Source organism: Trachypithecus francoisi, unplaced genomic scaffold (assembly GCF_009764315.1).
Source record: "Trachypithecus francoisi isolate TF-2019V2 unplaced genomic scaffold, Tfra_2.0 Contig01440, whole genome shotgun sequence".
Taxonomy (NCBI): Eukaryota; Metazoa; Chordata; class Mammalia; order Primates; family Cercopithecidae; genus Trachypithecus; species Trachypithecus francoisi.
Window position 1 is genome coordinate 11,996,944 of NW_022681431.1, and position 26,202 is coordinate 12,023,145.

General features: G+C 35.8%; 1 protein-coding gene across 1 annotated transcript in view; it reads left to right on the forward strand.

The window, feature by feature from the left end:
* The window catches only part of ADAM7 (ADAM metallopeptidase domain 7), a 64,085-nt gene that overhangs the window by 20,700 nt on the left and 17,183 nt on the right, over positions 1-26,202 (forward strand). Inside the window, exons 6-13 of the mRNA XM_033228900.1 lie at positions 643-832; positions 2,668-2,721; positions 11,024-11,095; positions 16,744-16,913; positions 19,893-19,977; positions 21,798-21,928; positions 23,848-24,022; positions 25,480-25,569. Of these exons, the coding sequence (XP_033084791.1) occupies positions 643-832; positions 2,668-2,721; positions 11,024-11,095; positions 16,744-16,913; positions 19,893-19,977; positions 21,798-21,928; positions 23,848-24,022; positions 25,480-25,569 (967 nt within the window). The remainder of the gene's footprint in view (positions 1-642; positions 833-2,667; positions 2,722-11,023; positions 11,096-16,743; positions 16,914-19,892; positions 19,978-21,797; positions 21,929-23,847; positions 24,023-25,479; positions 25,570-26,202) is intronic.

A 26,202-nucleotide genomic window follows, 5' to 3' on the forward strand; every position in this document is an offset into this window, starting at 1 on the left:
GTTTTGGGAATTCCCATTATGCCACGAGGCTTGATTCATTTAGCTTTTTACTAAATCAAGCTGTGTTTGCAGCCTCTTGAAAGTAAAAATTCAGAAGTAAGGCCTATAGTTCTCTATAGATCATAGGCTCATGGACAAGGAAGGATGATGTGGAGAGGTAAAGAGTAGAACAAGGAAGTTTTGTCTTTAATTATGGGAAATTTACTTGACTAGTTATTAGTATTTTCAAGAATGAGAACCCCTTTAATGACACAATTACCACATATTAGTATTTTTACTTTCATATACTTACTTTTACATATATTCCACGTCATGACAGACATAGAAACTCACATAATTTTTGCACTAAGTCTTAAGACTTGACAGCGGTCCACAACCACCAGTGGGACTTGCTACCCTACCTGTACTCAAAGCAGATATGAGACTGTGCAACTTCTGAAAATCTAGTAAGGTGACTCTTAGAAAAAAGTATTGATTCAGTCAAAGGCCACGTATCATCACATTTCCTTACCACTGAAAGCACCTTCCTACATGTTCATGAGGCGCTGGCTTTGTAGTTTCTCTTTCTTGAAAAGACAAAGTCAATGCAGTGGTAGAGTAATTATAGACCTTGAATATACATTGTGTTCCCAATTTCTACAGGGGATTCTTCAGAGTAAATGACCAAAGATACCTCATTGAACCAGTGAAATACTCAGATGAGGGAGAACATTTGGTGTTCAAATATAACCCGCGGGTGCCATATGTTGCCAATTATTCCTGTACAGAGCTTAATTTTACCAGGAAAACTGTTCCAGGTGATACTGAATCTGAAGGAGACCCCAAAATGAAAGTGAGTATTATTAAGTCATCTTTACCCCAAATGAAACACCTTTTATTTTCTTGATGATGTCTAGAGAGAAAGCATGAGTCTAGCTGGTGAAATGTATGTGTTACTCTGAGTCTGGCACTTTATCTGATATTTGAAATTTGAAAGCTTTTGTTTCAGTTATCTATGTAAAAAGTTTTTTTATAGAGTAAATCTCAGTTTGTTTCATGAGTTTCAACAAAGGATGATTCTACAATCCTACGTATAGATTGATAGCACTGGGGCTATGAGTAGTTGGAAATAATGGAATTTTCAATGTCCTAAAACATAATCTAGAGATATTGTCTTTCCCTGTCTTCCCTGACATTTTTTTGCAGAGGTATTGATGGCAAGCTATGTTCTGCCCTTTTTATCATCCAAATATTTTCATGGTTAAGGACAATTAAGGATAAAACAAGTTCAGTTTTCGGTGGGATGGTTGTATAAACGTAGTCCTTGGTACTTTAGGCTTTTCTACACAACTAATCTATATCTCCTTAAATTCCCAGTGGATGTTAGCCTGTAAACTACATTGTTGTTTTTCTTTTTCATATGTCCTTGATTCATATAGTGTCTGAAACATACTATATGCCTAATGGATGTTTCTTGATTGAATAAATCAATAAATAAATGATTACTTCATCCATAGAAAAATGATTTAGCCAAATCTTTGAACAATTTACCTCTGGTTTGTCCTCAGAGAATGTGCACATACCTCAGTGCATGCACATTGAAAACTGAACACTTAGAAGAATCTCCTGGTATTGGTGTTTTATAGACATAAAAGATCTGGTATTGGTGTTTTATAGACATAAAAGATCAGCCAGGCATGGTGGCTCATGCCTCATGCCCATAATCACAACACTTTGGGAGGCTGAGGCAGGCAGATTATTTGAGGTCAGAGTTTGAGACCAGCCTGGCCAACATGGTGAAACCCCGTGTCTACTAAAAATACAAAAAATTGGCCGGGCAGTAGTGGCGTGTGCCTATAATCCCAGTTACTTGGGAGGCTAAGCCAGAAGAATGGCTTGAATTCAAGAGGTGGAGGCTGCGGTGAGCTAAGATCTTGCCACTGCACTCCAGTCTGGTCAACAGAGTGAGACCCTGTCTCAAAAGAAAAATAAATAAATACATAAAAATAAAAAATAAAAGATCTATAATTAGCAAAATTTATACATGTTTCCTTGGAATTGAGACTACTGAAAATTAGAAAGTTGGGAGGCAGGGGAAGGAGTACAAGAAATGCAGTCAGTCCTAATACTCCATCCTGTGTTTTAACTGTCAGGTACGGATGGATGTTTTTCATACAAGCTTACTAATGAAGCATTGACTCAGTAAATGAAGAAAACAAAACCTAAATGTTAAAGTATGAGTTTATGATTCTTTACAACTCTTATTTGACCTGAAAGCCTAAACAAAGCATTAGAAAAAAGAGCTAATCCATGCTGGACTTAATACCAAATGATGGGTTGATAGGTGCTGCAAACCACAATGGCACACATTTACTTACGTAAAAAACCCACACATCCTGCACATGTAGCCTGGAAATTAAAAAATAAAATAAATTTTTTTAAAAAAGAAAAGATAAAAAGAACAAATAGGAAATACTACAATCCAATATATAGGACCCCATGTTTAATCATATAGTAGATTTCATTTAGATAAATTTATATAATTTTTATATATTCATGTGCCTCCCCATTTTGTATCAATAATATTAACATTTCTTATCTTGAAAAGATTAGAATTTTTTTCCAACTTAAAGGGTTAAGATAAAAAGTGTTAAATATACTTCAACTGGATTTTCCCTAAATTTACAGGCTATCCATAATGAAAAGTACATTGAATTGTTCATTGTTGCTGATGATACTGTGGTAAGTTTTCAGCTGAACTTATCTCTCTTTATTCTTCCTTGTAGAACTTGTAGTTATGATTCTAGCATAGAGAAAAAGGCATTCTAATCAGAGTTCCATTCTAGGCTCAAAGTCCTATTTTTAGTTTTCCAAAACAGATGTACATAAGAGACTATGGGGTCCTTTGCCACAATAGCAGACTGACCCAAAATAGAACACTTGTCCCCATTAAAAACGTATGGAAATGCTGAATGACATACAAAAAATTGAAAATATTTTAGCAACCTATTGTTAAGCTCAAAAGAAAAAGTGGAAAATCTACAAGTACTAAAAATGAAGAAGAAAATCTCTGTCAGAACAGTAAGTAAAATTTAAAGGCCTGGTGATCCCGATGTATAGAATGCAAAAACAGGCAATTAAGAAATTAAACCCCTGAGAAGCAAAATACTGAAATTTGGAAATGAGACCTCTGCATCATTCTCAGACTCATAAAGGGCTGCCTGTCTCAGAAAAGGGAACTAGAAATGCTCCACAGAAACTGCAAGAAATAAAGGAAATTTTCTGTCTGCCTGTAGTCAGGAGCAGGTAAAATGTTACACATGGGAAAACAAATCTCCTGTTTGTGTTATGCACAGATGTGGGACATGATATTATATATTTCTTCAGATACAGCATTGCCAAGCAAACTTTTTAATATAAAAACTTACTAGAGACCTGCTAAACTGCTGGAGGTCAAGTCAAAAATATCCTAAAATGACTCTTTAATAATCTAAGATAGAATCAACTACATAAGGAAGCCAACCAACTCAAAGAAAAGGAAAATAAGCTCTCCAGGATCTGTAAATCATCCAATGATATTTCAGACTATGCTGTAACATTAAATTATATGTTTTAACTTATTAAAGATGTAAAGATGAATAAAAATGATGTTAAAATAACTAGAAAAGACTGGAAAACAAGGCAGGCATACTTGAAAAACTACCTGTTTTAACATTTATAAAAGGAAAAAGTATATACCCTTGGAAAAATTAAACAGAAGATTAGATGCATGTGAAGAAATAATTAGTGAATTGGAGAATGGAGGAGTTAGAGAAACAACCATTTCTCCAGAGAAATAATAAGTTGGAAACTGTAAAAGAGAACATAAGAGACATTAATTCAGAATATGAAGTTTATAAACAGTGAGTGGGAATGACTGGATGACAGATGACAAATGAGAGGCAATTCTTGAGAATCTTCCAGAAGGAAAGGAATAAACAAATCCGATAACATTGTAGAAAAATTTCTGAATATCAAAGACAAAGAAAAAACCTTTTAAAATCAACTATAAGAGATAGATTGACTATACGTAAATCACAAACAGAGCATACCTTTTAAACAACAGAAGACATAGTTTCTAGAACAATACGTTCAAACAGCTAATGCAAAATGTTGTAAAATTTAAATTGAGTACTAAAATATCAGGCAAGGATAACAGGTTGGGAGAAAGAAATCATACTTAAAATGTTCTATGGAATTTTAGATTAGGAATGTAAAGGTAGTCACAATTTTACACTTGGTAAGTAAAGTATGGGTGTTAAAATTTTAATTGTAATCACTATTAACCTAGCAATTAGAATGTAAATATCCCGAAAGAGTAGAGGGGGATAGATGGATTTGAACATTAAAAAAAAAAAAAAAAAAAAAGACCAATCCAACAGAAAGCCTCAAAGAAAATACACACACGCACACATATGCCAACAGTCATGCACCACATAACAATGTTTTGGTCAATAGACCACATATATGAAAGTGGTCCCATTAGATGATAATGAAAAATTCCTATACTAGTGACATCAAAGCCATCATAAAATTATAGCACAATGTTTCACTCATGTGTCTGTGGTGATGCTGGTGTAAACAAACCTACCACATTGCCAGTCATATGAAAGTATAGCACATACAATTATGTACAGTACACAATACTTGATAATAAAAAACAACTATGTTGCTGGTTTATGTATTCACTATGTTATACTTTTTATTGTTATTTTATAGTGTATTCTTATTGATATATTTTAAAAGTTAACTGTAAAAGAGCCTCAGGTGGGTCCTTCAGGAGGTATTCCAGGAGAAGGCATTGTTATCATAGGAGATGGCAGCTATGTGTATGTAATTGCCCCTAAAGACCTTCCAGGGGGACAAGTTATGGAGGTGGAAGACAATGATATTAGTGATCCTGATTTTGTGTAGGTTTGGGCTAATATGTGTGGTTTTTGTCTTAGTTTTTAACAAAAATTTAAAAAGTAAAAAATAAATAAAAATTAGAAAAAAGATTACAGGATATAGATATAAAGAAAAAATATTTTTGTACAGCTGTACAATGTGTTTGTATTTTAAACCATTGTCTAAAAAGTCAAAAGTTCAAAAATGTTTAGTTTATAAAGTAAAAAAGTTACAGTAAGCCAAGCTTAATTTATTATTAAAGAAATAAAATTATACTTGTATAAATATAGTGGAGCCAAGTGTACAGTGTTTATAAAGTTCACCGTGAGGTACAGTAACGTCCTAGGCCTTTACATTTATTCACTGATTCATTCATTGATTCACTCTGAGAAACCTTCAGTCCTGTAAGCTCCATTCATAGTAAGTTCCCTAGGAGGCATACCAGTTTTTTATTTTTTATTTTTTGTCATTTATAACTTTTTTTGGCACTTCTTCTAAGTTTACATATACAAAAAACATTATGTTACAATTGCCTACAATATTCAGTATAGTAACCTGCTCTACAGGTTTGCAGCCTAGGAGCAGTAGGCTATACCATATGGTATACATGTGTAGTAGGTAATAACATCCAGGTTTGTGTAAGTATGCTTTATGATGTTTGCACAATGATGAAATCACCTAAGAATCCATTTCTCAGAATATATTCTCGTTGTTAAGCAATGTATGACTATATTACATATATACATACATACATATAGAATTGTAAATACAAAAACAAAATAATATGTGAAAGTAATTCCAAATGTGTCAGAAATTAGAGTAAATATAACAATCACATCTGCCTGTTAGAAGTTAGAAAGTCTTGACCAGGCGTGGTGGCTCATGCCTGTAATCCCAGCACTTTGGGAGGCCAAGGCGGGTGGATTATCTGAGGTCAGGAGTTCAAGACCAGCCTGACCAACACAGTGAAACCCCGTCTCTACTAAAAATATGAAAATTAGCTGGGCGAGGTGGCACGTGCCTGTAATCCCAGGTTCTCAGGTGGTTAAGGCAGGAGAATTGCTTGAATCCGGGAGGTGGAGGTTGCAGTGAGCCAAGATCACGCCACTGCACTCCAGCCTGGGTGACAGAGCGAGACTCCCTCCATCTCCCAAAAAACAAAACAAAACAACAACAAAAAAAGAAGTTAGAAAGTCTCAAACTGTATATAAAAAAAAGGATATTATGATATTCATAAGAAACATAGCTAAACTTCTCAGAAACTTGAAAAATCTCATTAAATGATAAGATAAAGTAGTTCTTTCCCCCCAAAAAGATATCTTATTATTTTAATAGTATGTAAAGGATAATTTATGATTTAAAAAGTTATTTGAGATAAATTGGAAAATTAATTAGAAAAAGAGCACCAGAAGGACATAAAATATGAAAACACCTAACAACAAAGTTTAAAAAGATAACAAAAATGTAACAGGTTTGCCAGAGAAAGTAGGGTATTTTTTTAGCTCTTCTCTATCAGAAAATTTTAAGTCCAGAGGAATAGCTTCAGCAAAAATTGATAAGATTTGAACTACATAAATGTAAGTTGGATCTAACCAATTGATATATTACCTTGCATTTTTTAAAAAAAAGAATATGTATATTTTTCACGTACAAATAACATATTTGAAAAAATTAACAGGGTATCTGGCCACAAAGAAAATAAACAGAAATAGCAAAGAGATATCATAAGATCACTTTTTTTTTTTTTTTTTGAGACGGAGTCTGTCTCTGTCGCCCAGGCTGGAGTGCAGTGGCCGGATCTCAGCTCACTGCAAGCTCCGCCTCCCAGGTTCACACAATTCTCCTGCCTCCGCCTCCCAAGTAGCTGGGATTACAGGCGCCCGCCACCTCGTCGCCCGGCTAGTTTTTTGTATTCTTTAGTAGAGACGGGGTTTCACCGTATTAGCCAGGATGGTCTTGATCTCCTGACCTTGTGATCCGCCCGTCTCGGCCTCCCAAAGTGCTGGGATTACAGGCTTGAGCCACCGCGCCCGGCCGACTTTTTTCTTTTTTACCACAACCAAATTAGAAGTTATAACAAAAATTGTTTAATTAGACCATTAAAAGACCGTTGGTTGGGAAACTTAAAGTAAAATATATTTCCAAATATTAATTGTCTAAAAAATTAAATCTGAAATTATGGACTATTTATAACTGACCAAAAAAAAAAAAAACACTAAAGTAAAATTTACTCGATACAGGTAGCATACCAGTATTTAGACATTTGTCAATTTAAACAGTTTTATTAAGAAAAAAGAAAGAAAATAAAGAGGCTAAGAGTCCAACTAGAGAGATTTGAAAACAGAACAGTATAAATCCAAGGAAGATAGAAAGAGGAAAGTAATTTAACAATGAGAAAAATCAATAAAACCATGAGAAAAATCAATAAAACCACAAGGCGAAACAAAAGACAAAAAAGTGTCCAATGGAGTAGTTCAACAGAGCCAAGTACTAGTTCTCTGAAAACATTAATGAAATAGTCAAGCTTCTGACAATGCCGATTAAAAAAAAATAATATATGTAAAGTTAGAAAATAAAACACAATTATAAATAAAATTAAGGTTACACATCATTAAAAATATATGAAGAACTATGTACCAATAAATTTATAAACAGAAGTATGTAGTTAAATGTTATCAAGCTGACTCAACAATAAATAGAAAATCCCAAAAAGATTTACAAGTTTGAAAAATTACGTAAGGAGTCTATAACCTATCAACAAATAAAAACACCAGACTCAGACTAGTTTGATGACAAGTTTTACCAAAGTTTGTTGTAATAAATAACCTTATCTTTTACAAACTGTTTCACAGAATAGGAAAAGAGGAAAAAATCCTGCATTTTAGATGGTTATTCTAATCTTTGTATTATTTATCTACCACTGTGTCATAAACTAATCAAAACCTGGCGGGTAATCAATGACTCATGCAGCTGCAATAATCTGTTGACTCCACTGGCTGGCTAGTCTAAGATGGCCACAGTCATTTGCCTGGTACGTGGTATTGGGTTTCAGCTGGCCATGTCTCTCCAGCAGCCTAGCTGGTTGTGCTTTCCTGCATCATAGCTGGGCATCGAAGCATCAAAACAGAGGAGAGGCTCCAGGTGCAAGAGCTTTTCAAGCTTCTGTTTGTACATGTTTACATGTCTCACCCAAAGTAAGTCATATGTCCAAGCCTAGAATCAACGTTGGAGGAAACTTATAAAAAGATATAGATACCAGTAAGAGTGATTCCTTGAGTTATTACAATAACAATCTATGACAACTGATAATACTGGTAACAAATCTAGACATGATCTTATAAGAAAGTAAAATTATAAGCTAAATTAACTTATAAATGCAACTTCAAATGTCCAAAAAATATTTGCAAGCCCAAGCCAAGATATATCCATAAAAAGTTTACATGAGAGTGATGGTTTCCTCCAGTGATGTGAATATTGCTTTGCTTTGACATGAATAGATTTTTTTAAAGTAACAATCTCAAATATATATATATATATGTATGTATATAGTAGGTGTTTGTGTATGTATACACACACATATAATTCAGCACTCATTCATAATAAAACTCTTGGGATATAAAAAGTGGAAGAAAATAAAGAATATTTACCAAACTCCTATTCAGTATAAACATTAAACTTATTAATAAAATGTTGGCAGTTTTCCTCCAAAACTGGGAATAAGGAACATTTGCTCATTGTCACCAGATTTCTTTCAACATTTTTACTGAAATTCCCAGCCAATGTAATAAGAAAAAAAAGGTAAGACCCATTTTAATTGAAAAGATATAACATTTTTACACATTAAAAATAGAAGAAACTAGTTTACCTACTAAAAAAATTTTAAATCGAAATTCTAAGTTCTAAGCACTAAACAGATAGGCTTACATTGTCATGTTGCTGAGAAATTTTAAAAAGAGTGCTAAGAGACACTGCTCTTAATAATAATATATGTGTTATCAAAGAGTAAGGACAGGTTATTAAAAGTTTTACTCAGATACTAGGAGAAGGGTTGCTTGGTGTTATTTTAGTTTCATTAAACTGGGCTTTACGTGTATAGCTCTTGCATGTGCTGCTTTAATACTGTCTTAAAATATTTAAGGGTTTCTTTATTTAGATAATTTCCTATGGTAAATCATCCATTTTCATTTGACAAATAGTTAATGTGCATTCATTATGCTAGGTTCTGAGAATTAATGATATATATGATAGCCAAATAAAAAGGGCAGCAGAGGTCGGGGCGGTGGCTCACACTTGTAATCCCAGCACTTTGGGAAGCCAAAGTGGGAGGATTGTTTGAGACCAGGAGTTTGAGACCAGCCTGGGCAACAGAGCGAGACCCCATCACTACAAAAAAAAAAAAAAAAAAAAGAAAGAAAAAAATAGCTGGGTGTGGTGGTGTGTACCTGTGAATACAACTACACGGGAGGCTGAGACAGGAGGATCAAATGAGCCCAGGAGGTCAAGGCTGCAATGAGTCATGTTCACGCCAATGCACTCCAGCCTGGATGATAGAGCAAGACCTTGTCTCGAGGAACAACAACAATATAAAGGGCAAGAAAGCAAGAGAAGGGTAGAAAATGTGAGCATTCCAATCAAATAAAATAAGGAAACCAAAGGCAGTCTTTGGAAACATGTTGAGAAGTTTACATATCTTGAAGATAGTGTGGAATCCTCAGAAGGGAAGTTAAGTGAGGATATGGATGATACACTGACAGCTAGCAAGCTGAAAAAGAAGAGCAGAACACAAATGTCTGAATCCTGGGAAACACCAACCACTAAATAAAGATTTGACAATAAAAGTGCAAAGCTCACACCTAACCATTCCTCCTCCCTCTCCTCTGGTTGAAAATCACTGATTGATAAAGTACCTAATCTTTGTGATCCCTAAAATAGCCTCAGAATCTCTCTCCACAGTGAATTTTAGGCAGTGACTTTTGGGTAATTCTTATCTATCAAGCAATCAGTGGAAATCCTGTTGGGAAACATGTTTGTCATCCAGTATTTAAAAGGATAATGGGAACGCACAATAAAATAGCAGGAGAGTACGGGGTAATAGAAACCAAGAAGTTAAGAAATTTGTTGAAATTGAAAATGGTCAACATTACATGTGGACAAGATGACCAGAAAGGTAAATATATTCACAATTTATTTGATAATTAAGAGAATATTTGTGGGTTTTAAAAAATAGTTTCAATGGAATAGTGGCAGTTATAATCAGGGTGTAGTAGGTTGAGTAGGTGGGAGATGAAAATTGAAGAATGCTATATCTTAGCAGTATTTTGATATTTAACGTAACAGGAGAGCAATGGGATGGTAACAAGTAGATACTTGTAAGATTCAGGAAAGACAGGTTAATTTCTTATTTTTATTATGAAAGAAGTTTGACCATTTGCATTTATCCCTACAGTACACTTTATGTTATTATTAAGAACATTTGATCAAGTCTAAATTGATAATTGATACAAGATCCCAATGGTACAAAAAGGGAATGCAGTTAAAAAGAGAGAACAAAAGTCAGAATAGACGGGACATGAAAGTCTGGTTTGCCCTCATAGCTGTTTCCTGGAGAGAAGGGATAGCTACACTTTCCTGTCCCTGTTCAGCATATCTCCAGCTCCAGTGGGTTTTTTTTATTATATATTCTTTATTTTGTGAACACCAAGGACACAGAAGGGTTACTAAAGTTGCTGTTCTTTGCCATATATTGATTGCTTTGTAGGTTTAATAGGTTTGTTTCATCTATGTGATTAAAAAATGGACTCTAAAGAACACTAATCAGTTGGTTTAATAAATTAATGTAATGTAGTATAATGTAATGTGAAAACGAAACAAAATTAGAAAGAAAAACTTGAAGTAATACGAAACCTAAGCATGTCTTTAGGAGGGCTGTATTTAGTTATTTTATATCAAAAACTTATTTAAGTTGTCTGGTGTTTAGCTGAATGAAAGGAGTTCTCTTTCTTCATTAGGCCAATGATTTTTTTTTCTTTGTAATAGCTGATGATGAATGAAGTATTTTGTTGAGCTTTTATGCAACTCCTATTATTAATGAATATTAATATGATATTAATATTTCCAGTATCGCAGGAATAGTCATCCTCACAATAAACTAAGGAACCGAATTTGGGGAATGGTCAATTTTGTCAACATGGTAAGGTTTGATATAGTTTTTGAATCAAACCAATAATATGCATGCAAAGAACCTTTCAGCATAGATCTCTGCTGGACTATTGTAGTCACCTGATATTAAGGGAGTACAAAGCACAAAGATTCACCAAGGGACTCATAACAAAAATCCACAGGAAAAAATAATAACAACAAACCACAGCTCTGAATTTTCAATTTTCGATGTAAATGGCATTTAATATTGAAATAAGTTTCAAAACTTGGTCTCTAACCACAAAATTTATGAAGCAATGTACAAAGAATATGAAAATCAATCACTGTAAACCAAATCGCACTACTTTAAATCACTGCTCTGTGAAGTTGTATAATGAAAAGTCTTTTAAGCTATAATTTGTTGTCCATGGTTTGGCATAGAAAGTGGAGTAAGTATTTCAGTAAAATATATTAAAATGCTTAATTTGTCTAAATTAGAATGAGGTATATAACCCTTTAAAAAAAACAAATTGTGAATTGCAACACTTTTTTTGTTTTTTTGCTGACTCATTCTGAGACACCTCAGCCCTATTACTAGGATAAAGAGACCCCATAGGAAAAAGCAGTACGGAAGGCCCCTCTAGGCCAATGGTTACTAATTCACCAGTTGAGGGACATTTAATCTGCTTGTAGTTTTTGGCTATTGTAAATACAATGGCTTTAAACATTTGTGTATAGTTGTATGTGCAATTATAAAATATCATTTTTCTTTGGTAAATAACGAAGAAGTAGAAATACTGGGTCATATGGAAAGTGTATGCTTCCTTACAGTAATATATTCTTTGAAAGAAAGTTACTATGCACAGCTCACACTTAAGAAGTATAAATTATGCTCTTCCTCCTTGACAATGGAGCATCTACATAAATTGCTTGAAATTTTTCTACGCAAGAGATTTATCTCTTTTCTTCCATTAACATGTATTTAATAATTTATTTATATCAGTGGATATTTATTTTGTACTTTGAGTTACAACCTAACACTACTTTATTTTGTTGCTCAAATTGTTTCACTTTCGTCCATTGGGCAATATTTCAGCTGGTCTATGTGTCCCTTTGGCATACCCTAATCAGTGTATGTGTGTCTGTGTGTGTGTGTGTGTGTGTGTGTGTGGTATTTATAGTGTTGGATTCTCTGAACTTCTTGGATCTGTGATTTGCTGTTTTATACTATTTTTAAAAATTATTGACCATGATCTCTTCAAATATTTCTTCTGCCTTTTTTCTCTCTTCTCTTTGTCGTGTTTCTATTATAGGAATATTAGATCTTGTGATTTTCCCACAGCTTTGGACCTTCCCCTATGTGGTTTTCACTCTTAACTCTTTGTGTTTCCATTTGGCTAATTTTTGTTGGGCCAACAGTATTCTTTCCTCACCCATGTCTAGCCTACTGATGTATTCATCAATGGTATTCTTTGTGTCTACCACTATATATGTACTCTGCTATTTTCATCCACTCTCTTTTATAGTTTCCACCTCTCTGCTGAAATTCCCTCATCTTTTCAAGCTTGTTTTTCAATATATTCATTTTTTTTATTACTACATAACAAGTTACCACAAACCTAGCACCTTAGAACAATACTCATTAACGATCTCACAATTTTTGTAGGCAGGAATCTGGGTACAGCATAACTGGGTTCTCTGCTCAGGATCTCAGAATGAGGAAATCGGGCCTGGGGATCTCAGCTTGTTGTTGTTGGTAGAATTTAGTTCATGCAGTTGCAGGATTGAAGTCCTCAAATTCTTGCTGGCTGTCTGCTGGGGCCATCTCAGTTACTGGGGGCCCTGACAATTTCTTACCACACAGTGCTCTCTTGGACCCTTTCACAACATGTCAGGTTTCTTCTTTGGGCCACCAGGAGAAATGCTGCTGCTTCAAATTACTAGACTTGTTTTAAAAGATTAAATTAGGTCTACCCACAGTAAGTTCACTGTTATTCAACTCAGAATCCTCTGATTTGGGTACCTTAATTGCATCTGAAAAGCTGTAAGCTCCCTTTATCTTTGTGCTGTATCATAACCTAAATATACTAGTGAAATTCATCATACTCACAGTGCTGCCCGCATTGAAAGGGAGGTCATTCCACAGTGTGTTAGTGTCCAGGAACAGGAATCCTTGGGGGCCATCTTAGAATTCTGCAAACCACATCCATCTTTTCCATTAGAGCCTTCAACATATTATTGATAACTAATTTAAATTTCCCGTCAGACAATTTCAGCATGTGGGTCATCTATGAGTTTAGTTTTGTCAGCTCTTTTCTCTCCAACAGTGGGTTGGCTTTTCATGCTCTTTTATATGTTCTTTAATGTTTTATTGGATGGTAGACAGTATGCATAATAGAGTCTAAGAAAATAGTATTTATGCCTGAAATGGTGCACTTCTTCTTTTGCTAGGTCGTTAACATGTGGAAGTCGATTAATCTGGTCAGAAATTGAGCTGGTTTTGCTGTTGCTACTGCTACCTGCAGTGAACTATCAACTGCGTATTCATCTAGTGTTACTTTGTGCATATGATGGGTCCTGCATTGTTGGAGAGCTTTTCCCCTTATTTCTGTTCCATTCTCAACTTTAGGCTTTGAGAGCCAGCACCTCCCTTCACACTCTCACCCCTTCTTCAATAGTGGCCTGTTGTTTGCTCCTCAGTGCTTTCTAGCCTAGTTATGGGGCCCAGAGCACTTTCTATTATCCTGATTTAACCTCAGTCTTAGGGAAGCCCTGTCCATGGGTCATTGGCTGAGTATTTCTCAGTGTTCATTTTCCTCTCCATTGGTAGGAGATCCCGAATGGTCTGGGTTCAGAACAGTTTCCCACCTCTCCTCCAGGAGTAGAAGGCTATTTTTGTTTTGATTTGCTTTGTTTTGTTTTCCTTTTCTTCAGCTGTAATACATTTTAATTTGGGTTCTGGGGGGAAAATTTGCTATAGCTCCCTTGGCAGCTTAAGGCTTGTGTTCCTTGGGGAAAGAGTTCGGTAGATTTTATAATTTTTTGCAAAGCAGCAATTCTCCCCTTCTTCAGGCCCGCACCACTGAGGGAGGCCATCTTGAAACTCCCTCTCTGTCCCCCACTGTGGTTATCGGCATCCATGGAGGCCCATGGAGATCAATCTGTGTGCGGACCTGAGATCCCTGTGTCTGGATCTCCATGGGGCTCTGCATTCTCCTTCTATCCCATACTTGGCCTTAAGCAATTCATTAATGATATTTGGTCAATTACTTCTACCCATTAATAAAGTGCTCAACATCTTTCTTTGTCATTATCTGCCACAAGGGAGGTGTTCTGGCACCATCTCTCCTTGAAGGAGACTGTCTTTGCTTAAGGTTCAGGCACACTTGGCCCTATTGCCTCGGTTCTCTGGTGGACTCAGAAAAAAATATATGATTTTGTAGTTTCTCTGGCTTGTCCTTTTTGTCAGGGTAGAGGCAACATTCTTTCTAACTTCCTACATTGTAGGCAGAAGCAGAACTTCTCCCAACTATTTCAATTTATGTCTGTGGAAATTGAAAATTTTCCCCATGCCTTTTTGTAAGAGGGAGGAAGGAACAGTATGGAGTGCAATGATTACATCTCATAATTACTTCTGTTTTCTTCCATTCCTTTTATCTTGTAATTATGTCTTTTATCACTTCCCTGGCATTGACCCCAACTCAAGACTAAAACTCTCTCCTTGGTTTCTAATCTTCAAATAAACATACATATAAAACCATTGCATATTACTGAACTTTTACTGAAGATTTGTAGTTTAGATTGGGAGATTACATAGCACATTATAAAACAAACAATTTAAGGTAACAAAGTCTAAAAGCCCATGTGCCTGGCCATTGTATCCCTTCTTACTGACCCTTTATTATCCTTCACAGAGCCCATACTCATATTATTTCACTGGGTCCTTTCTTATTTTGACTTTATGTCTTCACCCCTTTTAACTTAGAGATTCCATAGTTATTTCCCTACTATAAAGAGCAGTTCAAGTCTCCACAACCTTCCATATGTGTGTATCCAAAACTATCCAAGAATTTAGCAAATAAAGCATGGCTTTTATTTTATAAGATTTGTTCTTATGAGAAGAAAATATAATCAGAATGACAAATAATATTTCCGTTTGCACTTGTGCATAGTCTTGCAAATGTAAAGCCCACTTACGAATAGAGAGGCTCCGAAAATCCCAGGTTAAAATAATTATTGCTATGTAGTACTTAATTTCTAAAGTTTACCACACATTAAGATTAGGGTCAAGAGCCTGGTGTGGTGGCTCATGCTTGTAATCCCAACACTTTGGAAGATCAAGGCAGGAGAATCACTGAGCCCAGGAGTTCAAGACTAGACTGGGCAACAAAGTGAGACATCATCCCAACAAAAAAAAAAAAAAAAAAAAAAATAGAAGAAAAGAAAGGAAGGGAACGGAAAGGAAAGGAAGGAAAGAAAGAAAGAAAAGACAGTCAGGTGCAGTGGTGTGTGCCTGTAGTTCCAACTACTCAGGAAACTGAGGTGGGAGGATCCTTTGAGCCCAGGATTTCAACTTTGCAATGAGCTATGATTGCACCACTACACTCCAGACTGGGTGACAGAGTGGGACCCTATCTGAAAAACAAACAAACAAAAAATTCAGGGCCAAGAGGAATAAGGATGCATATCACAGACTTTGTAGATTTGAGGTCAGAGTTTGACTAGATGTCTAACTTCAGGAGAGTTTAAAAGGCATCTAATTCTCATGATTATGAACTGACCTTTTTGGCCTCTATTGACACATGGAATTGAGTATATTCATATCTTGTAGATTAAGAAAAGTAGAATATTAACACAAGTTTATTGTTACAGGAATGATATAAGTATTACCCTTCTTATTGACTAGTTACATTGCCTAGTAACGTTGTATGAATGATCGTTCCATTTCTGTTCATTCAGTGTTGATACTTTATCATTCACTGTCTTTCAACCTACTTGTACTGACTGCTGTGGAATATAAAACTGATACAACACATAGTCCTTTCTCTCAAAATTCCCATAACAATTGCATAAACTCCAACTTCTTTTGTCCTGGCATAAAACTACCTATCACCCAGGTGTTTACAGAGCAGGTAGAAATAGGTGTGAGGTTTATAGGCTACAACTATTTCTGCCTGCTTAGAGCAATCCCTAGTAACATTTCTCAGATTTAAAAAAAAAAAAAAGGTAGTTACAGAAATCAAACATAAAGATCGAACACAGCAGGTAAGTTTTTGAAAACCAATACCAACTTTCTAACCTGTCACAGAATGAACCCTTGGCTTAAAGTATGAAGGTGAATAAGGAGCAGTCACACCACCTGCCACTGTTAGTAACCTTATGCTTTTAGGCCAGTTCTAAACTCAGAACTTTAATAAATTCTTCCAGCACATCTTGAGACAGTGCCTGTAAGACTTATGATAGTTTGAGGAGGCATATCTTTCTGATTAAATTTCACTGTTGCCCAGAAAATTCACCAGGTATTCTGGGCAATGCACTCTGTCCCATTTTGATATATCTGTTTGTAACATGAGGCTTGCACTGTTTACTTATATACCTCACAAGTTCAAATTATTGTTTTGGGGAAAATGTAAAGGAATATAATAATATTGCAGAATCTTTCCAGCAACCTTTGTGAAAAATGGTTTCTTCTTTGAACAGATTTATAAAACCTTAAACATCCATGTGACGTTGGTTGGCATTGAAATATGGACACATGAAGATAAAATAGAACTACATTCAAATATAGAAACTACTTTATTGCGTTTTTCATCTTGGCAAGAAAGGATTCTTAAAACAAGGAAGGATTTTGATCATGTTGTATTACTCAGGTTGGTGATTGCTCTATTTTCTTGCATACCGTTGGTGGATTATTACAAAAGAAAACAAAACAAAATTAACAGAAAAAAAAACTGCTTAAGCAGTTGACTTTTGGGTAGTGTATAGGGACAAAATGTTGTTTTTACCTATACAGAAAATTTCTAAGCGAGGCACAGTGGCTTATACCTTTAATCCCAACATTTTAGGAGACCAAAGTAGAAGGATTGTTTTAGCCTAGGAGTTCAAGACCAGCCCCAGGCACCATAGCAAGACCCTATCTGTACAAAAAATTTAAAAATTAGCTGATCATGGGGGCATGCACCTGTGGTCCTAGCTACTTGGGAGGCTGAGGCTGGAGGATCTCTTGAATCCAGGAGGTTAAGGATAACATGAGCTGTGGTTGTGTCACTGCACTGCAGCCTGAGTGACAGAGTGAGACCTTGTCTCAATAAATAAATAAATAGAAAGTTTTCAAGTGGGCTATTTAATGATCTTTCTAATATTAATACTAGAAAAGAAAAAATCTGATATATTAATATTCCTTGGTAGACTTAAAAATGCCATTAGGTAAACAAAGTGCCTTTAGAATCCATTTACATTTTTTATCAACATCCAGTGCTAACTCATCTCACCCTCCCATGTTGTACCATTCCAATATTCTACCAAAATCTGCCTTTTTTGGAAAGCACCTCACTCTCTGAACATTTCCCCTCATCAAAATCTGCCTGCCTGGTGACCAACCCTTCAATACCATCTTCTCTACTCTACAATTGAACAGACAACTAATCTGATAAGTGAAACCTGTCAGAGCTTTAATACTCCTAAGTAAAAGTGTGACTTTGTCTAGACTACTCAATCTTTAATTTCTTTAAAAAGGGGACTATTTTTATCATTTTTGTTATTCAAGATACCTAGCACAGTACTTAGCCCAGAAGAAAAGGATAAGTAATTATGGAACTGAATGTAATACAACCTAATATTTAGTACAGTCCTGTTATCCTAAGGAATGCTAAATTGTGGAAGAAGTCCTTTAGAGTGACGCCATCTTTTAGCATCTCTTCTGATGCCCTTAAAGCTACTGTATTAGAATAGTGCCCACTTTTCCTACTTTATATACCCATAATATCGGTATTTCTCCTAAGGTCTGCAAATCCAGCCTGCTAATCTTCTATTATTATTTAGATGTTGACTTTCCGTCTGAACTCAAAAACCTGAAGCTTCCGATACCTGTAGTTGGAAGTCAGATTCCGTCCTTTGGCAGATTAATGAGATTGAATCAGACTTCCAAAGTAACGTAATTCCTGTTTTTTATATCTGGGATGGCCCATAGCATCTATCTCCAGAGGCATAGTTGTGCCTGGCTTGTACTTGAATATTCACGCATTAGCATGCCCCAAAATCATGGGGAATGAAGCGTAGTAAAACATCGCCATAAACTTCAGAGTGGGCAAGATTAACTCTTTTGCTCTCTCCTTATACATGTATTTTTAAATACTTAATAAATAAACCCAAAAATATTTGAATGGGTGTAAGTAGAAAACTTTTAACTACGTTAGAACATCTCCTATTCTAACCAGTAGCTTCTCATATCAATAGGATGTCTGCAAGTAAGGAGATGGGGTGAAATGCTACTAAATAGCCAATTGAGCATCATATTTGGGACTTCTTGTGTGTTAAGTTTCTTGGGTATCTGTCCTTCTGTATTCACTTAGATGTAGAAGTGACAAGACAGTATATACAGCATTAACATGTGTTACTTGATTTCAAGCGACCATGAGAGAACATTCGAGATTATTCTTGTCCTGGTGCTTCCCCTCTATATATGTGGTTTTCTCAATATCCCCAGAGTTTAAAAAGACCAGAATTCTATCTTTCCAAGAAGCATAGTCAAATATTGATACCTGAAATGTAGGAAGAGAAACATTTCAGTAATAAAGAAAAAAATGGAGTGTATCTTAATCAAAACAGGTCTAGACTGAAAGGGGTCATCTAGTCTGACCACCTTTTTCGTCTTTGAGTTCTGTTACATTCCAGGTGTGACCCTTTAGCACTTAATGGCTCTTTTTAAAGTGGTTCAACTTTAAATAATATCCCTGAAATCAAATCAAATTTGGATTCCTATAATGTAAATATCTACATTTGTCTTTTCAAGTAATCCAAGAACAGTTCTCATTTTACCTGACAACTCATTTAAGTGTTTTATTGTAGCTATCAAACCATACCTGAGTTTTTATGGTTGATTAAAAGTCTTAACATTTTTCACTTGTAGCTAATCAATCATGGTGTTAAGTCCATTCACTGTGTTACTTTGTTTTTCCTTCTAAGCACTTTTACATTTCATTAATTAATTAATTTCTGGTCTTGTAAGTGGTTTTAGCCAAGGCTGAGGGCAGAGTAGACAGAGTCAAGTAAAATGGGATTTCGATTTTATTTTTTGATGTGTATTTTTTGTTTTTGTTTTATACTTTTCTACAATTTCAGTTTAAGATTGCACTGTGTTTTGTTTTTTTTGGTTGGTTGGTTTTTTGTTTTTTTTAAATTGAGATGGAGCCTCGTTCTGTGTCCTGGAGAGCAGTGGCACAATCTCAGTTCACTCCAAACTCCCCGTCTTGGGTTCAGGTGATTCTCCTGCCTCAGCCTCCCGAGTACCTGGGACTACAGGTGTGCACCATCATGCCCAGCTAATTTTTGTATTTTTAGTAGAGATGGGGTTTCACCATGTTGGCCAGGATGGTCTTGATCTCTTGACCTCATGAATCCACCTGCCTCAGCCTCCCAAATGCACTGGCTTTTTTAATGCCTCGAATATCCCACAGATTAAAGATGAGTTCAATATCAACTAAGGTCAGCCTCAATTCCAAAACTCCAGAAATAAGAAGACATTTTCACATGCAAAAGCATTGGCATTGTTGGGGTTCACTGCAATTTGATCTTTGTGTTAATTAAACTACTAACTCAGATTGAAGAGTATATTTGCATCTTTTTCATAGTGGGAAGTGGATCTACACACATGTGCAAGGAATTTCTTATCCAGTGGGTATGTGCCTGCCCTATTATTCGACCAGTATCGTTAAGGTGGGCTGTGTTTTATTTATATTACTTGATAATGTTTGAATAAAATTTTTGTAATGTCCTGGGTTCCATGGAAAGAAATTCTGTGTTCATTTTGTCATATATACTCACTACGATGTGTCATGAACAGACTGTTATGTTTTCTTCATTAAATGAATAAAAAATGTTTCATTAAAAAATTATAAATGTTGAAGGCAAACTCACTTTGCTCAGAGTTTAAACGGATGGTATACCACAGATCAGCACGCAATGATTAGTAAAGCTCTTTTGCAGATGAAATATAGCCACTTATAAGGACAAATAATGTACACACAAGTTGATGGCTCATTTGGCAAGTGAGGATAATTGTTCTTGTGCTGATAATAAGGTACATAAACCACTTCATATATCGTATCAAGACGACCTGTCAATTCATTTTTAGAAAGCATAAGACCTAAAAACTGTTGACTCCATTTTTTATGTGATCCTTTCCAAAGTCTCTAAGCTTCTAGTAAATGTTGTCCAAGTAACCCCATCTGAGAGATTCTTGAAAACACAAAGGTTTCTATTTATTTCCTTTATGTTGCTGCCTAGTTGTTGCTATATTTTGTCTGTTATTAAGATCAAAGACCTCAAAGCTAGCACTTATTTAAATGACCACATGACTTATTTATTACATAGTTATTTTGTGCTTATAACTTTTCCTATGGTATTTTAGTAACATAAGTTTTGGATCATAGAGTCAATTTCATCTGATATATGCTGTTAGATTATGCTACTTAGACTATGATATATGCTACTTAGATTATGATATTATAATCACTCCAGGACACATTTTAAACTTTATGTGAGTAAGATGAGATGACCAAATTAGGTATGTTTTATTAGCTTTATAGTAATCTGATAGCCCACCTCTTTTTGGAAATTAATTTTGTATTAACATAGAAATTAAAGCATACAATAGAACGATGAGCCAAGTTAACCAATTCTTCCGTGGATTTGATATATTTGACATTAAAGTTTTTCTCATAATAGAAACTTCCTCTTTAAGATTGTATAGCATTGTTGTGCAATGGGAGACTATAAGCTGAAAACAAGAACCTCACATTTCCGTTTGCATAGAATTTGGATATCTAGTACAAAGAAGACAACCAATATTATTTATTATATTGTGTAGGATATTTATCTTAGTTCATTCTAGCTGCTGTAATGAAATATCACAAATGAACAGGTAAGAAACAATAGAAATTTATTTCTCGGAGGCTAAGAATCCAAGATTAAGTCCTTAGCAGATTCAGAGTCTGATTAAAGCCTCTCTGTCTCATAGTTGACACCTTCTTGCTGTGTTCTGACCTGGTAGAAGGGGCAGGAATCTCACTCAAGCCTCTTTTATAAGGGCATTAATCCCACTTATGAGGGCTCTGCCCCCAAGACTTAATCACCTTCCAAAGACTTCACCTCCTAGTGTCATCACCTTGAAGTTAGTTTTATACCTTCAACATATGAATTTTGAAGAGGTAAAAATCATAATAATATTAGTTAACAGTTTTTAACTATTTATAAGAATGAGCTTCTATAAATCTAACAATGACTATCACCACGCCACAAAGAAAGAATTTCAAAATGTTAGAGCTAGAGATATTTTAAAAGTCACTTTCTTGGGCTTCTTATATAATTAAGGAAACTGAGGTACAGGGGAGAGAGGTAACTGAGTCCATGCCTTTTTAAATAAGTACCAGTTAACTAGGAGCCAGAAGCCAGGCCTTTCAACCACTAGTTTGAAGCACTATGTACACAGTGTGCTACCTTTCAAAAATTTCTAATGCAATTTTTTTTTTCATCAGGATCTTTTGCCTGACGCAAACATAATTGCAAACAGAATGGCACATCAACTGGGGCATAACCTTGGGATGCAGCATGATGAGTTCCCATGCACCTGTCCTTCAGGAAAATGCGTGATGGACAGTGATGGAAGGTGAGGTTCGAACAACACACAGAATACACTTAAACAATTCAGAAGTGGGCTGGGAGTGGTGGCTCATGCCTGTAATCCCAGCACTTTGGGAGGCCGAGGTGGGTGGATCACCTGAGGTCGGGAGTTCGAGACCAGCCTGGCCAAGATGGAGAAACCCCATTTCTACTAAAAATACAAAATGAGCCGGGCTGGTGATGCATGCCTGTAATCCCAGCCACTTGGGAGGAGAATTGCTTGAATTCGGCAGGTGGAGGTTGCAGTGAGCCAAGATCACGCCACTGCACTCCAGCCTGGGATACAAGAGCAAAACTCCATCTCCAAAAAAAAAAAAAAAGAAAAAAGAAAAAGAAAGAAAGAAAGAAAGAAAGAAAGAAAGAAAGAAAGAAGAAAGAAGAAAGAAAGAAAGAAAGAGAAAGAAAGAAAGAAAGAAAGATGTACTTCAAAAGTGGATTTTGAGTCAAAACCCACTATTGTAGGATATGTTGTAAAGCTATGGAATTTCCTAAAAAGTCTATTACATAACTAGGCATGGGAGTTTCCTTTCTGGGGCTAAATCTTGCCAACTGATAGTGTCTCTCTCTAGTGATACCATGAGAGAAATCCCAAAACTCTTTCTGGGCACATTGCAAAAGTACACCTGAACAATTAGTACCAATCACTACCACGGCAATTAGGGGAGAAATAGACTCTGCATGCTTTGTTTTGTCATCTTTTCTATAAGCTATAATGTCTTCCTTCACATCTTTATCCAAATGTTATTCCCACCAACGTTTTCCCTGGCCACCTGATCTAGATCACACACATATCCTGGCATTTCACTTCCCACTCCTTTTGTTTTCTGTCTCTCCTTAGTACTTATTACTATCTAGCATATTCTCTGTTTCATGCATTCAGCTTATTTATAACTTTACTCTTCTGCTGAAATATAAGCTAGTCCCATAAGGTCAGAGGGTTTTGTCTGTTTGGGTCACTGTTATATCACCACTCTACTAGAAAAGTCCCAAACACATATTAAATACTCCATAAATAGTTACAGAATAAAAGCATGTCCAGCATTCCCCACTGTACTGTAAATTGCCAGGCAGTCAGGTGCTAAGTCTCGCACATCTTTGAATCCCTTCAGAGCAGGTATACGTAAAGCATTGTATATAGTAAGAAAAGTTTCTTGGTGATCAATGCTTCCACACTTTGATTAAATGAAGTAAAGTGGCTAACACGGCCAAATGAGATGACTGGCATAGAATAAGAACTCAGTAATTAATATTTAGTTTACATTATTATTTACATAATTAGTAATATTTTACAGACTTCTACCATCTCAGTCTAGTGTAATCAAGACTCTAAAGTCCTACTGTATTTAATTATTATGACAATAATAATCTTAAGGAAGTCAAAAGAAAAGGAAGATGGAAGGGAGATAAATTTCAGGTTAAGAAATATATCACATTCCTATGGATATGTACATTATTAAACCAACCGCTTGTCTTAACAAATTTATAGAGAACCACTTTGTGCCAGGCACTGTGTTAACCAATGTTTATTTTTTAAAATCGCACATGATATAATCATTGCTTTGAGATGCTTGAAATCTAGTAGAGATGATAAACAAGTATATAGGTTATTTGAAGAGGACCAAACTAAAGAGGATTTGGAAGCAGTAAACATACACAATCAGTCTATAATGTGGGCTTCAGGAAGGATTTGCTAGAGGATCTATAGCCAAGATATTTTCACTAAAATAGCATGTGTTCACTGTGTTTTGAGAAGATATTTTCTATAATAAAGAACCCAATTACTTCCCTGCTCTAACAGTAAACATTTACATTTGTTCTTTCTAAATCCTTCATAAAATGCTCTAGCTGTTGCACCACTATGCATTGATAGGATTAATCTTTATTTTTACTTCATTCTATCTCTAGCATTCCTGCACTGAAATTCAGTAAGTGCAGCCAAAACCAATACCACAAGTACCTGAAGGATTATAAGCCAACATGCCTGCTCAACATTCCATTTCCTTGCAATTTCGATGATTTCCAATTTTGTGGAAACAAGAAGTTGGATGAGGGTGAAGAGTGTGACTGTGGCCCTCCTCAGGTATTTACAAATGATGCTATCTTTAAATTGCAAAATTTATGATCAGGTAGAACCTAGGTAGGGATGTGGCCATTAATCAAACCAACCATGGTGTTCCTTGTAAAGCTTTAAAATTTTTTGCTTCCCATTTTTATTTTTATTTTTTAACAAATTATTGGTGCAGCCTCATTCCAAGACTTCTTATTGAGTCATGAAACGTGTGTAATGACCTTGCTGGAGATCAGCAGCATCACCTTTTCTTGTTTATATACAATTGGTTCTGCTTGTGACAAGGGCCCATAAGTTATTGTCCTTAAGTCTGATGTCTCATGCAGAGTCTGCTCTACAAAATCTCTTACTCAATCAAGTTTTATTTATTAACTTATGAGGCTAGCCTGTATCACAGTTGGATAGTTCCTGTTATTGGAAAACTCTTAATGGAGCACAAACGTTCTAATGTTTCATGTATTTATCATAGTTGTGGTCTCTGGAGCATTTAGGGAAAGCCCTTGAGGCAGATTTTAAAGTAATTCTTAATATGCTTTTCCCCATCATAGAAGCTATTTCTTTCAAGAGCTTATCACATAGGTATGTGTTCTACACAACTGCCTCTCAAATTAATAAATGCAGATGAATCACCAGGGGACGTTGTTAAAATGTGGACTCAGATTCAGTAAGTATGGAGTGGTTCTGAGATTCTGCACACCTACCTAGCTGCAAGGTTACAGTGATGTTGCGGGCCCAAGGACCACAATTTTAGTAATTACAGTCTAGATAATGCACAATACCAGGAGGCCTAGTAGGACAGCAGTTAGAGACTGCATAATCAGACTGGGGACAGTGACCTGTCCAAAGGTTATAAGAATGTCTTCAAATGTCTCAGGTTAAACATAAAGAGGCTCTTAATTTTGGAAACGGATCCTCCTGTCCATATGCATTCCTTGGAATGGTTCCATGGATTCATTCTAATACATGAGGTACCTTATCTGGCCACACTCCATTTTCTTGAGGTTTTAATTTTGTTTGAGAAAATAGGGCACAGGTTACCATTTTGATGCTATCTAATGATACATTAAAAAATAAAAGTCAGCCTGAAATTATGAGCAGCTTGAGCAAAAAGTAAAATGAGATCTTCAGCAGTTGAATTGTCTCACATCATACTTCAGTACAGGAAGGCAGTAAGGCCCTTCAAGGAAATGGAGATCGTTAGGATAATTGAAGATTGTAAATGTTGGACTCTCTAATTCTGTCAGTGAGAATCCATTATCTGTAGTGTATCAAACAGCACAAGAGAAGGAGAAATAGTAGAAGTCCCAAACACCAGTTCTAAATAGTAATCTGTATGTATGTACCACAGCCAACAATCATGCATTAGCATTTAAGTGTAACAGATTACACAGAAGCACAACTAATTAATTCTTCAAACAGGAGTCAAAGCACATATCGACTTCTCATATTTCTTTTGTGGTTATTGCCAGGAGTGTACTAATCCTTGCTGTGAGGCACACACATGTGTATTGAAGCCAGGATTTACTTGTGCAGAAGGAGAATGCTGTGAATCTTGTCAGGTAAGGTCGTGTCCCAGGAGAAGGTTTTTGTTTGTTTGTTTGTTTTGTTTTGTTTTGTTTCAGTTTAAGAATATGTAGGATCTAAGAGTTTTCTAACCACTGGACAACCCTGCACTACTGATTCCAGAATGAAGCTAGGCTTGCAAGTACCCAACAGAGATTCTTGTGAGATGCTCCAACATCTGAGCAGTGGGCTGTGCTATGGCCTGGGGAGTGGAGAAACATCAAGTAGCAATTGGAGTTTTAGGAGGGAAGTCACATGACCAGCTCTATTCTTGCTCCTTTGTAAATAATCACCAATCTGTTTAACCTCAGCTGGGAGGATGGTTGAAATCCCAAGGGTGAGCTAAAAGGGAAAGGGGTTATATCAGGATTGGAAAGTGGTAGTGGCTAGTAAGTGGAGAAACGTTCCTGAGGAAGACAACCAGAAACCCCAGTGGCTCTGTCCGAGGGTTTATTGACACTTCTTTCACCCAACTTTATTGTGAACTCACAAAGAAAACAAACATATCTTATGCATCTTCAAATTCATCCAGACCCCAGCATAATTAAATTCATATTGAATGGCTGGATGAGAGAATATCTCTATGCACTTCCCTCCAGCAATGAAAGCAAGGGTATTTTTCTCCACTT